At 42.3% G+C, this 13423-nt stretch overlaps 1 protein-coding gene across 1 annotated transcript in view; it reads left to right on the forward strand.

The window, feature by feature from the left end:
• Window positions 1-12707, forward strand: part of Ankfn1 (ankyrin repeat and fibronectin type III domain containing 1) — a 251159-nt gene extending 238452 nt beyond the window's left edge. Inside the window, exon 19 of the mRNA XM_021177915.2 lies at window positions 11797-12707. Within this exon, the coding sequence (XP_021033574.2) occupies window positions 11797-12593 (797 nt within the window). The 3' untranslated portion in view covers window positions 12594-12707. The remainder of the gene's footprint in view (window positions 1-11796) is intronic.
• The last annotated feature ends 716 nt before the right edge of the window (window positions 12708-13423 follow it).

Genomic DNA, 13423 nt, shown 5'->3' on the forward strand with positions numbered 1-13423 from the left:
GAAAAGGAAAAGGAAAAGGAAAAGGAAAAGGAAAAGGAAAAGGAAAAGGAAAAGGAAAAGGAAAAGGAAAAGGAAAAGGAAAAGGAAAAGGAAAAGGAAAAGGAAAGGAAAGGAAAGGAAAGGAAAGGAAAGGAAAGGAAAGGAAAGGAAAGGAAAGGAAAGGAAAGGAAAGGAAAGGAAAGGAAAGGAAAGGAAAGGAAAGGAAAGGAAGAGAGAAAGAACTCTGTGACTGTCTAGGGTTACAAAGGAGATTGGTGGCATTAACCCATATGCTCTTGAGATCAAGCAGGAGCCAGTACAGAGCAAGCAGAAGATGTGCAGAAGAGGAAAGAGAGTGATGTGGGCAGAGAAAGTGGATTGTTCTGGGCTGTACTTCAGCAACTGCAGTCAGTCCAGCTAACGGTCAGGATGCTGGCTGTTCGTTCTTAATATCCATATAAAAATACACATCAGTTGCCTACCATGTGCCAGACACTGTTTTGAGTAATCGGGAGATAGCAAAAAAAGAGTCAAGTCACCACTCTTATGGAATTTAGTCTAGAAGGGATGGCAAGGAAAATAGAAATAGAATAGCAGACCATTAAAACTCTAGTGTATGATTCAAAACAACTGTGATGAGGGCAGACGGAAGATGGTGAATTCTAGGATGCTTGGCAGAGACCCACCAGAGACAGTGATATCTTAACCCACCACAGGACAAGGCAAAAATCTGGAGTTGGAGTTTCCTAAACAGCAAAATAGCAAAAGGCTTCAAGGTGGGTTGGAACAAAGGTGGAGTACCTGGGCCAGCTTGGGTAAAAGGATAGATAGTAAGAGATGGGCTGGCCCCTGGAAAGCCATCCCAGATAGGATGCTGAAGGTCCCACCACCAAGTTTGGATTTTCTCAGCTTGTGACAGAAAGGCACTAGAAACCATAAGCAAGAATCAATGCGATCTGAATTTCTCTTAAAATTAAATCTCACCATTGTATGAAGAAAACATGCAGGGCGAATATGAAAAGCAGAGAGTTTAGGAAGATAATAAAAAAGAAGCTAAATTTTCTGGATTAGATGCTTTAAGGTTTCATGATGCTATTTACCTCAAAAAAAAAAAAGGAAAAATAGAAAGAAGAGAGACAGGAGAAAAAATAAGCAATAACTGGGCATATTAAATATGAATAGCTTTGAATATTTCCACAAAAATAAACATTATGGAAAAAAAAGCACAATATGGAGCTGTCTACCACACTGGAAAGACAATCGAGTTAATAATACAGATTCAAGATGCTGTTGGCCCATGAATTGTATCTGAAACTATAAAAATGCATAAGATCCCCTAGAAAGTATATGTAAGCCATGGAGAGAAACCCTATGGAAGGCACCCATGGCATGAATCAACAGGATGTCTTGGATTAAGAAGAAACAACCAGGGACAAGATATTTAAAAGAAAAAAAAACAAAACAAAGCAGAAAACAGTGCCACAAAAATGACAGTGGGTCAAAGGGTGGGAAAAAGTTAAATAAAGCAACTCTACACTTGCTGTTCCTCTGATCTTTTCAACAAGGAAGCCATCAATAGCCTTGACGAGAACAGTTTGTGAAGGAAAAGAGGAAGACACATCACTAGACCAGGGGTAAATGGGAGGGGACAAAGTAGGACCAGAAAGACACACTCTAAAGCCTTGGCTGTGAAAGAGACGATGAAAGGAAGGCAGCAAGCACCAAAGACACACAAGGCTAGAAGCCACTTCTAAGGCAGTTCCACCATTTCTAGAATCTCACAAACAGACTTTCCAATTCTATTCCCACCTTCGTAGCTCATCTGCTCTGTTCCCAGAATTCCCAGTGTTTAATCTTCTAGCCATGGGCTCCCAAGTGGGCTCCTCCTCGTCTGTATGAGGGTGGCCTCCTCTATGCCCTAGAAATGCCAGACTCACGTTGGCCTAAGGATGGATTACACACACTCCCTGTTGGGAGGATCTGCCCAATTGCGTTTGGATTTTATTATTAACTGAAAATGTGAGTGATCATCGGTCTGTTCCTTAAAACATAACTCTCTCTAGGGTCCATTTATTTCTCTGAAGCCAAAATTCCTTGGGCTGTGAAACACAGAGACATGGAAAGCAGCAAAGGGCAAATAGAACCTATTGACAAGAACACACTGTGGAGCATAAGGGGAAAACACTGTCTTAGCTCCACCAAAAACTAAAGAACAGATTCTATTCAGAGCAATGGGATCTGCCTCGTATCGTGTCCTCTTCATAAGTGTGAGCAGTTTGAGTTGTGCAGCAATCCCTTCTGAATAGGGAAAACCCAATGGAGACAAACCTCCCCCTCAACTGAGTTATTCACAGCACAAAGTCCTCAGCACAATTCCATTCTCTGTGGGTGAACTCCCTCCACTTCTAAGGCGCCTGCTGGAAATGGAGAGCCTATCACAGACATCACCCCCCAGTGCCAACCCAAGATTCTGTCGTAGTTGTTGAATATGTTGGATTTGTTTGTGCAACTCTGTTTAACATGAGAACAGGGAATAGAACTCTAGCTTCCCAGTTCTGGGTGGCTTTCAAAACAGAAAGAACTCCTCTGAGTTGATTAGAATGAAGCATCTCCCAAGGGGCCCAAGGCGGAATGTTGGCTCCAAAAAAAAGGCAGTCCACAGCAAGGGGAGGGAAATTTGCTCCATCCCATGGGCATTCTCTCCCACCCACTTTCTGTGGGGACAGTGTCACAGGAAGCAATATTTTTTTCCCCAACACTGATGGCTTCTCCTCATGACGCATGGGTGAAGCAATGGAGGGAAGGTCATTGTTGTTTTCTTCAAATGTCTTTAAAGATCATCCCATTCTTCCAAATGTGAAACCTCCTGATAACCTTTCCCCAAAAGAGGTCAGGAACAATATGGCATAAACCAGATGGTCCCTTGAGGCACTCTTTCTCTTGGAAAATTAAAAAAAATAAATAAATAAAATGAACAAAACTACCTAAGGCTTGATAAGTCAATACTTTTTTTTAACTTATAAATTATTTCAGTTCTATTAAACACATGGAAATAGGTCCAGTAAGGCACATACATGCATATGCATGTATATGAAGAGTGCTATATTCCCTGTGGATGTAGAACTTAGGGAAATCTGACCTTCTGTCCCTTTCTTTCTGTCTGACCATTAACAACACTACTACCTCCCACTGTTAAGGAAAAAAGCAGTAACTTTAAACTAACGATTCTCTCCAGAAATGTCATCTCCCCATACACTCTCAAGACCCACAGCAACTCCACTGTGCTGTTGTTGGCCTTACCCCCAGAGACCAGGAGTTGCAACATCCATCACAGCAGCAGGAAAACCAAGCTTCCTACTCCAGCACTAATAGTATGGTTAGACCTTTATCCAGCTCCTCCCAGGTCAGAGAGGAAGCTCAGATTCTCCCAATGCTGGCCCGCCCAGTGCCCAGTGCCCTCCAAGAGAAAGCGGGGAGCACCACCAGACTGGGTAACATAAGCTTGGAAGGGTGTCCACCATGATTAATACTGGGAGCACATGGCCTGGATCTGGGGAGGGAAACTGCCCTCTGTATTCTCTTCCTGGAGGAGAGGAAGTAGCAGTGGCCTTAATCCTTAGAAATTCTCCTGGATGTCCTGGAGACTCTCTGAGCCTGCTCTCGGAGGGCTCTACCACTCTAAGTAAGAGGTTCCATTTTGTCTTCTAATAAATAACCCAACAGTCATGTGAGTCAAATATTAAGATCCAATCCTACCAGAATAGCGTTTCCTAAGGGCAGAGTCCTGGACCAACAAGATCCTTAAGACTCCATTCTCTGGCTCTTTCACACCTCCTTCCTGGGTCACAGCAGTTACAACTAAGTCTTCTCTTGATTTACTTCTTACCTATCATGCTGTAGAAGTCATATAGTAAATTATTACTAACTCACTATTTAATCTAGTTATTAAATACGGTGTTGAACACCATAAAGGAAAGCATTGCTCTTCCTGACCATCCAAAGAATCCTCTCAGCAAAGTCCTGAAGTACATTTGAATATTCATTTACAGTCTTAAGTAAGCATCTTCATTCCTCAGACCTTCTGTCCATAGGATACTTAAAAGTGACTTTTAAAGTCTATTTAATCTGCATAACACCCATGGAGGGTAAGCATCCTAACAGCCGCTATGCTACAGACAGGGTTCAGGCAAGCTAAGTAATTTGTTTAGAACTGTATCCACAATAAGAAACAAGACAAAGCCTTTAGCCAAGTTTATCAACTGTTCTTTCTGCATATGTGGGGTGGATTCCTGGTTCTGATGTCACCAATGATATAGAAATGATACGAGCGGTTGTCGTCGTGAATGTCTATGGCAAGCCAGGTAAATTAGATCTTTCCACGTTGTTTCTGGAGTGCTGCTTTTCAGAAACAATCAGCCTCACTCCTCTTTGTACGCCCAGATTTCCACACATATTCATTTCACTACAGCTCAGGGTACTTCCCACACAAGAGGCTAATGCAAGGGTGATCAGACACAGTCTGATGATGGCTAGAGCCCGTGCTCTTCTCAATGCCCATGTTCCGATTAGAGGACCTGGGACATGCGGAAGATTCGATGTACCCTTTTGTTTACCTTGTTCCTCTCATTCCTTGGCTCACTAAAGTTAGAACTTTACTAAACAGAGATAAGGAAGATGATGTACATGCGCTCTATAGAGTCTACAGTCCAAAGAAGGAGAGAAATATGAGAGAGTGGATTGTTTATAATGAAACAATAATGTGCAGTAACACAGATATAAATAAAATCCTCAGAAAGCTGAGAGAACTGAGCAACGAATGCCACCTGGGGAAGCTGGTACGGGCACTCCCTAGAGACCAGATCTTCAAATATGGCCCATGACTGGCAATTCACATCGGCTTCTCTGAAGTTACATTCTATACTCTTCGCCTTCTCTAAACAATAACTTTCTATTTGCAAACTTGGAGGCTGGCGAGGTGCCTCAGTAGCACTCAGCGCTCTTGCAGGGAACCAGAATTCAGTCCCCAGCACCCACCTAAGCTGGCTCATAACCTAACCCTTCAGCTCCCAGGAATCCAATGCCCTTTTCTATCCTCAACCAGCACCTGCATGCACGTACATAGAAAATAATAAATAAGTCTTTTTTAAGCACAAATTGCTGTAGTCGGGTACTCAAATCATTAACTAGAAGGAGAAAGACACTGAAAGGCTCCTCAGGAAGTACCCCTTGTTACAGGTATTTTACTGTATGTTTCTAGTGGATTGAATCATGAAACTGCCACACCCCAAAAATATGTCCAAGTGTTAACCTTTGCAGCCTGGAATTGTGGTCATATTCATTAAAAAAATATATATCTTGCAGATACAACTAATGATATTAAGATGAGATCATTCTGAATTATCTGGGCCCTTAACCCAATATCAAGAGTCTTCATATGAAACAGAAGACAACAAACATTGAAGAAAAGCTCTGAGACAATAAAAAATGTAAAAGAACACTACCAGAATCCAGAAGAAGCAAGGAGCTGGTATTTCCTCATTAAGATCTGCCAGAGGGAATGTGGTCCTCCTAACATGCTAAGTTTGAACTTGGCCTTCCAGAGCTATGGGAGACACACCTTTATTCTCTAAAGGGCTGAATTTGCTATAGCCCTGCCAGGGAACCCAAGTCCAAAGCCTAGGCTCCCTTGCCAGGGACTTAACTAATATAATTCTGTGTCGGTCACTTAGATGAACCAGATCCCTGCCACCAGAATGCATCCAGAGGAAACCAAGGGGAATTCTCAGGTGGATATCAGTCTCTGGAGATGTATGAATCTATATCTGGGTACCGATTCTTGCAGTTAATCAGCTATATAAGATGCAAAATTTTAATAAGCTTAAGCTTCAGTATTTTCATTGGCAAAATGAGGACAAAGCAAGCACTCGATAATGCTGTTCAGCGTCTTGGCGTTATAGATGACTCGCGGTGAGGCAATGCCAGGTAGTGTTAACAGTACTGAGATATAAACAAGCGCATCAAGACAGCTCCACTAACCGGAGAGGTTGGGAGGGAAATTCAACTAAAGCCAATTACTAATTCTTTGCATGGATCTGATTTCTTTATTATTATTATTATTATTATTATTATTCTAATTTTTTTCCATTTTTTTATTAGGTATTTAGCTCATTTACATTTCCAATGCTATACCAAAAGTCCGATTTCAAACCCAGTTTCAGCTCTTCAGTTAACCTCTCTTCCGACTCCTAAGGCACCTATCCTAGCCATCATCACAAAGGGGTGACAATCATAGGTTCCTGGTTTTTTCAGTGCCTGATTTTCCCCTATTAAAGATCAGAGAGAGAAATGTCTAAACTTTAAAAAACAAAAAACAAACAAAACAAAACAAACAAACAAAAAACCTTGGCTGAGGATACAGCTTGCCTAATATGTACAAGATTCCATGTTCAATCCCCAGCATCCAAAAAAAAAAAAAAATTTAAAAAGACAAAGAGGAAAATCATTCCGTTTAAGCCTTTATTCTATCCTCTCCTTTTAACACATCCACATGCACACACACACACACACACAATCTCTTTACATTTATTGTCTTCTTTCATAATCATTTGTATCTGAGAACAATGTCTTCTTCCATCTCTGAAAGCACCAACACTAATAGTGATTCTCCCAACCCTGACCCACCCCCCTTTATAGTCAACAGCTTCATCAACCCTCATCTTCAACAGCCCCCTCTCCAGCAGGGCTTCCTTCCACACACCCACCTGCACCTTCCCTCAACCTTTCTACCACAGCATGCCCCCAGTTAGTCTCCTGGATACTCTTGCCATCTCCTCAAACTCAACTTGTCCCAGGTGAAATTCACCATCCTCCCTGCTGCCCGACCTAAGCTAGGGCTGCAATATAACTAACTAGTTTTCCTGGTTTATCATGTCTACATCATGAATGCAGGCATCGCAAATGTCCTCCTATTTGTCTGGGACACTCTTCCCTAGAACTCCCCTGACCACCAAGATCTCATGCAGATTCACACATAGATGCAGAGAGATGCAGGCCCTGACCATCTAACCAAAAAAAAAAAATCTCCCTCCCAGGTCACTCACTCGCTAAAAGCCAATATCATTTTGTTCACAGGACTTTGCATTCTAGAGTGCATAAGTTCTGACTTATTTGTTGTCTGACTCACAGCCTATTAGATGTTTAAAAGCAGAGTCCCTAGCCATCAGGCATAAACTCATGTTCAATAAACATCTTAGAGTGGCTTTCCTGCAAGCCTTCTTCCTCCATACAAACTCTGCTACTGTTCAGCACCACAACATGAAGAAGAAAAACTGAGGAAATATACAGCCTAGACCTCTCTCGCTAGCTGCCCTCTCTGCTCTCCCTTCCTCATTGTTCTCTCACACTTCACCTAATATATAACTACCCTACATCCCTCTTCTCATCTTGTCCGCTCTTCAAAACCTTCCAATAATTACTCATGGGCTATACAACTTAGAGCTAGCTTCTTACCTAAACATCCCATCCTCTCTGGTTCCACCTGCTTTTCAAACTACAGTCTCTTAAAATTATGTTTTGAAACACTTATACACACAAAATCGCAGAAAGCTCTTGTGTCTCCTTCCCCCAACCCCCATATTAACATTTAACACATCACTTAGACATTATCAGAAAAAGAAAATGGATATAACCCACACAGCAGGTCTAGATTTCAGCTGTTACACAAGTGCTCACTGCAATGTGTATGTATCCGCACATGAGATAGCCTCGCATGTGTGACATGACACAGTTCTGTCACAGAGTTGGCAGTGGGTAACTCCCACCACGATCACAATATTCTAATGTAACCCTATGACAAAAAAGAAAACTCTCTGTGTTAGCCTTTCATGGCCTCATTGCTCTCCTAGCACTGCCCCCCTTGGTGACCTACAGTCTGTTCTTCATCTCTGTGTTCTAGCAAAAACATCACACATATGGAATTCTTGTTTTTTTTAACTGATTAAAAAGTATTCCATATTATGGGTGTGTGCCACAATTTAGCCATTCATTCATTCATTGAAGGACATAATGGAAGTTTATAGTTTTTACTACCAAAAAGGCTACTATGAACATTTGTGTACAAACAACACTTAATTTAAAAAAAAAAAAAGAAAAAGAAAAGAAAACCCTTGTAAGTGTGCGACCTCAGTATTGACCCTTCCATTGTGGCCTCAGACCTCCCGATTATGTTCCTGCTCCCCATATTCTACACTTGATCTTAACCAAAAGGCTGAGAAGCGATGCTCCCCATATTCTTAGATGGATTTGTTTGTACTGTTTTCATCTTTCCCATTTATAATCCTGTCTTCATTCCAGGGATATCAATTACAAAAAGCCTGCCTTGGATCACTGTTAGATAGTAGATAAAGAAATAAATTAATATAGAAAAGGAATATACATTGAGGGAAGAAAATAAGTAAAAGGTGGTTTATTAACTTTATCCCCATAAAACGTTATCTCTTTTCTCCTCTAAACCTGCATCTGATTTGCTATACTCGTTTTATGAAGGCTATGCTCTGCCACAGCCCTGTGAACGCATACAACTTGCCTCATACTTCCGCCAAAACAGGAAACTCCCTGGCTTCTTAGAACTTTTAGGTTCACTTGAGTACCAAGTTCAAATGTTCCACAGCCTTTGGTGGAGTTAGGTTCCAATAAGCCCATCATAAACAAACAAACAAACAAACAAAAAATGTCTTAGTGAGGGTTTCTATTCCTGCACAAACATGATGACCAAGAAGCAAGTTGGGGAGAAGAGGGTTTATTCAGCTTACACTTCCACATTGCTGTTCATCACCAAAGGAAATCAGGACAGGAACTCACACAGGGCAGGAACTTGGAGGCAGGAACTGATACAGAGGCTATGGAGGGATGTTACTTACTGGCTTGTTTCTCCTGGTGTGATCAGCTTGCTTTCTTATAGAACCCAGGACTGCCAGCCCAGGGATGGCACCACCCACAATGGGCCCTCCCATCCATGATCACTAATTGAGAAAATGCCCTACAGCTGGATTTTATGGAGTCATTTCATCAAGGGAAGCTCTTTTCTCTGTGATAACTCCAGCCTGTATCAAGTTAACGCACAAAACCAGCCAGTACACTCAAATAGCATTTAATGCACCTAGCTTACTAGTAGGTCTACAAGTCACCTCTAGTTAGGGTGGGAGTCAGAGCTTGCGAGCACACACACACACACCAAAAGTGTGAAATAAGCAAATAAGTGTTGGGAGAGGGGAAATGGAAAAAATTCCAGGTAGCTAAGAGTCCTGATCTTGACTCCTTAACAAAATCAACTTTACCTTTGTATTTCTCAGTACTCTTGTAATAGCCACATCCAACTTTCCACCAAGAACAGCCTAACAGGGTAACCCTGTGGTTTTGTTTTGTTAATTCCTGTTGTATTTTGTAATCTCAGTAAGTGGATCCTGAGTATGGACTCCCTTGCAGAAGTCTACAAGTAAACTGTTTTCCTTTTCTTGGCGCTTCTGTGCCTGTAAGTCTTCCTTTGACAGCATCCTCAACCACAAGATGATGTCTAGTTTTTCACTGCTATAAATCATGCTGCAGTAAACAACTTCTAAAACGCCTCCATGTGCACGTGGTGACAATTTCTCAAACAGATAGCTGAAAGAAAAAGACTTGTGAGGATAAATGGTATACATGTTTTTCCCAGATTCTGCCAAATTTCAGCCCAAAGAACTGAACCAATTTAGATTCCTCATCATTCTAATGAGAGGTCTTGATTATTTCCCACACATAAATTACACACAGTCTCCCCTCCCCCTCCCCCTCCCCCTCCCCCTCCCCCACTCTCACCCTCCCCCTCTCCTCCCCCTCCCCCTCCTCCTCCCCCTTCCTCTCTGTCATCTGATGGGGAAAACTGCCTCTTTGTTCAGCTCTGCTCTATGAACTGCTACCTGAATTGAAGCTAGCACAGTAATGTGTGAGTTAGCCATTTGTACAAGTTTCTCTTCCCAAGCGTTGGTCCTTATCTTTTGCTCTTTCATTGTCTTCTGACTTACAGTGCTTTATACAAGGTAGATTCTAACGTTTTGTTACAATGCTATTATTCTTTCTTACAACCTACTACTTACTATCTTTGCTTATAGTGTCGTTTGTTTTATAAAGCACTTATGTCAAACTCATCAGCCACTTCTCTAGAGTTCTAGGGTGTGTCTTATTTCAAAAAACCCCCCTCACACAAAATTGGCAATACATTATTTTCTAATATTCTGGGATTTTATAATTATATTTAACATATGGAATTTATCTCTATGGATAGAATGTGGTAGGACTCTTATTTATTTTACTAAAAGGATAGTCAATTGTTGCAGCACTCAATATTGGATAACCTATTTCACTCTCTAATTTGAAATGTTATGTTTGCCATATTATCACAAATTTATAGCTGCTTTCAGGCTTTTTTATATTCTACATATCTACCCATCCGTTTATATACTAACACTGTAAAGTTTGAATGACCAAAGCTCTATAGTCTGTTTTATGTAGTTAGCCATCTCTTCCCTATTGTATCTTTTTTAAGTTGATTATTCTCAGAAATCTCTTCTAGACAAATTTTCAAAACAATTTATTGAATTCTATTTTAAAATACCATGAAAATTTTTTATTAGAATTACTTTAAATTTCCAGTGTTTTTTAAGAAATAGACTATTCAATATATAGTGCTGTGAAAATTGGCTATCCTTTCAGAAAAATAAATAGGAGTCTTATTTATTACACACTCCATATATAGAAATAAATTCCATATGGTTAAATTCAGTAAACAAATCCCAGAATATTAGAAAGCAATATATTTGTAAGTCTGTATGCCAAGGCCTTTCTAGCCAAGACATACACTTAGAAAGAGGTGATCCATATATTTGACATAAATGCTTTGTAAAATGTTTTCAGAATTAACATGTACATTATTCACCAAGCAGCTACTGTGGGTTTGTCACTATGGGAAACCCAATGGACATTAGACATCACTTGCCATCAAAAATGTATGACATCATTGAGGAAAAAGATACCAACAGCTATTGCATGAAATGACAAATATAGAACCAATTTTTAGCTCACTCAAGTCTATTATGTATACCTTGAGATGGTTTCTGCCTCACTTTTTGTTGTCTCTTTCTTCTTTTGGTCTTTTTTCTTTTTAAAAATTGTCAATATATTGAATGTTTATATTTATAATCACTAGCTTTTAGTCTTCCCAAGTAAGTTCCAATATCATCATCACTTACAGATAAAGAAACTGAAGTTCAAAGAAGTAATTTTTCCAAGGTCACAGAAAGAGGTCCAGGGCAACTAAGATTTGAAACTAGATTTCGCATCTTCTGCCACCAATGTCTCCTTCCCTCCCCTTTTTAAATTCCTGCTATTTTGTCAAATGTAAAACTTGCCTCTGGAAACCAGAACAGAGCATCAATAACAGCCAGCTTTGATTCCTCTTCATCCTCTCTAAAGACAGATACCAGAAAAGAACCATTGAATGAATGTGTGGGGAACGAGGGAATGCCCCCCACAACTACTGTCCAGACCTGACCTAGCCAGGATTTCCTTTCCCTTTCAACTAAGATGAGAGCTTCCTACATAAGCTGCAGAGTCCCGTGCTCCGTAAAAATGTGCGGCTCTCGGTCCACATCTTAAGAATTTCGAAATGTGACCAAAGAACAAAGTTGAGTGCTTTTCCAAGCAAGGGTTGCACCTACCTAAGCCTATGAATAAGCCAGTCACTAACAGTCATTTTCTCTCTAACATCTGTCCCCGGCTTTGCAGAGTCACAGCCCTGCTCGGATGAAGAAGGCTGCTCGGAAGTCTTCCTCCCCACAGACAGTGACTATGACTCCAGCGATGCCCTGAGCCCACGAGACCTGGACCTGGTTTACCTGTCATCACATGACATTGCCCAGCAGGCCCTCAGCGGCCTCAGTGGCAGCGCCCCAGATGTCCTACAGGTGCATGACATGAAGGCCTCCATGGGACCTGGCCAGGACCCTCAGGGCCCAGTGCAGGGTCCTGACACCGACCACTCATGTGTCGAGTTTCTCCACAGCCTGACCCTCACGGGCTTGGCACCCAAGAACCATGCCAAGATGGTGCCAGGCACACGGCCACCACTGGGCTTCTTGGGAAAGCGGAAGCCAGGCAAGCACCAGCACTATGGTGGCTTCAGCCGCCACCACCGCTGGCTGCGCATGCACAGCGAGACGCAGTCGCTGTCACTCTCCGAAGGTGTTTACACCCAGCACCTGTCTCAGGCCTGTGGCCTGGCTGAAGATCCTGGGGAGGCAGAGGGGCCTGGACCTGTGGTGGATGGGCCCCGAGGCCTGCCTCTGGCCCATGCAGCCAGCCTCCCAGAGGAAAGGAAGAGCTGCCTCCAAGACCCAAGGCGGCCCCTGCAGAGAGTCTATGTGGAACCCTATTCCGACACACTCGCAGGCCAGGATCCAAAGCTCTGGACCAGTTTGAGCCCTACCCCTGCAGGCCGCAGCAGCCTCCCAAGCTCCACTAGTTCCGAGATGAGTCCAGACCCCACATCTCCAGTTTCAGAAATACTAAGTAGTATGCTTTAGGGTGGCGCACACCGGCTATCTATTTGTCCCCTGCTATTCCTTGCATTTCTTCAGCACAGCCCCATCCTGCCCCCTCAGTATCCTCACCTATTTCAAAGTATTGAAAGTTAGAAAGCTAAAGGTTACACGTACAAGGCATTTTTTTTTCCCAAAGTGGGCGACAGGAGGAGGGGAAGGGTTCCCACCAGGGTCCCACCCACCTCACCCTAGAAAATGTATGGAGTCTGAGACCTGTGATTCAAAATACATAACTCCTTCGATGGCACCTGGGGCTGAGATAGGCTAGCCCAACATGGACACTTAATTCTGCAATTTTCTGGTAATAATCAATCGTGGGCCGAGAGTTCTTTAGTGAGTTTGTGGTTGATGAAGGAGGTCAGTGGGTGAAATTAAGAATAACAGTTACTCCCTCAAATCTGAACTTTCAGAAGCTGCAGCCCATGTTGCATCTCAAGAGCAAAGATTCAAGTAGACTTGTGCTGGGTTTTCCGTCAACGAAACCAGGATATTCTAAACTGCGAGGTCCTGGGGACTCCCCAGGTCCAAGTCTATCCTGGTTTAGTGGGTCTTGGAAAGGTTGTTTTTCTTCACTGGGTGTTGTGTGGAGAATACCAGAAACAAAAGTAGAGGACACTTCCTTTCTAGTCCCGTTTTCCGAGATAGAATAGGGCAGGAAGCAGCCTTCCAGGCACTCCCCGATCCCATTCAATCCTGACAATGAGCACTAAAGTATTCCAGGAGCAAGGGGATGGGTGGGTTAAGGGAGAGCCTGAATTATAGCAACAAAAAGGGAGAAGAGAAGAGGACAAAAGTCCCTTTTCTTTACAGCA

Source organism: Mus caroli, unplaced genomic scaffold (genome assembly GCF_978045245.1).
Source record: "Mus caroli unplaced genomic scaffold, Mus_caroli_1 scaffold_13, whole genome shotgun sequence".
NCBI classification, from domain to species: Eukaryota; Metazoa; Chordata; class Mammalia; order Rodentia; family Muridae; genus Mus; species Mus caroli.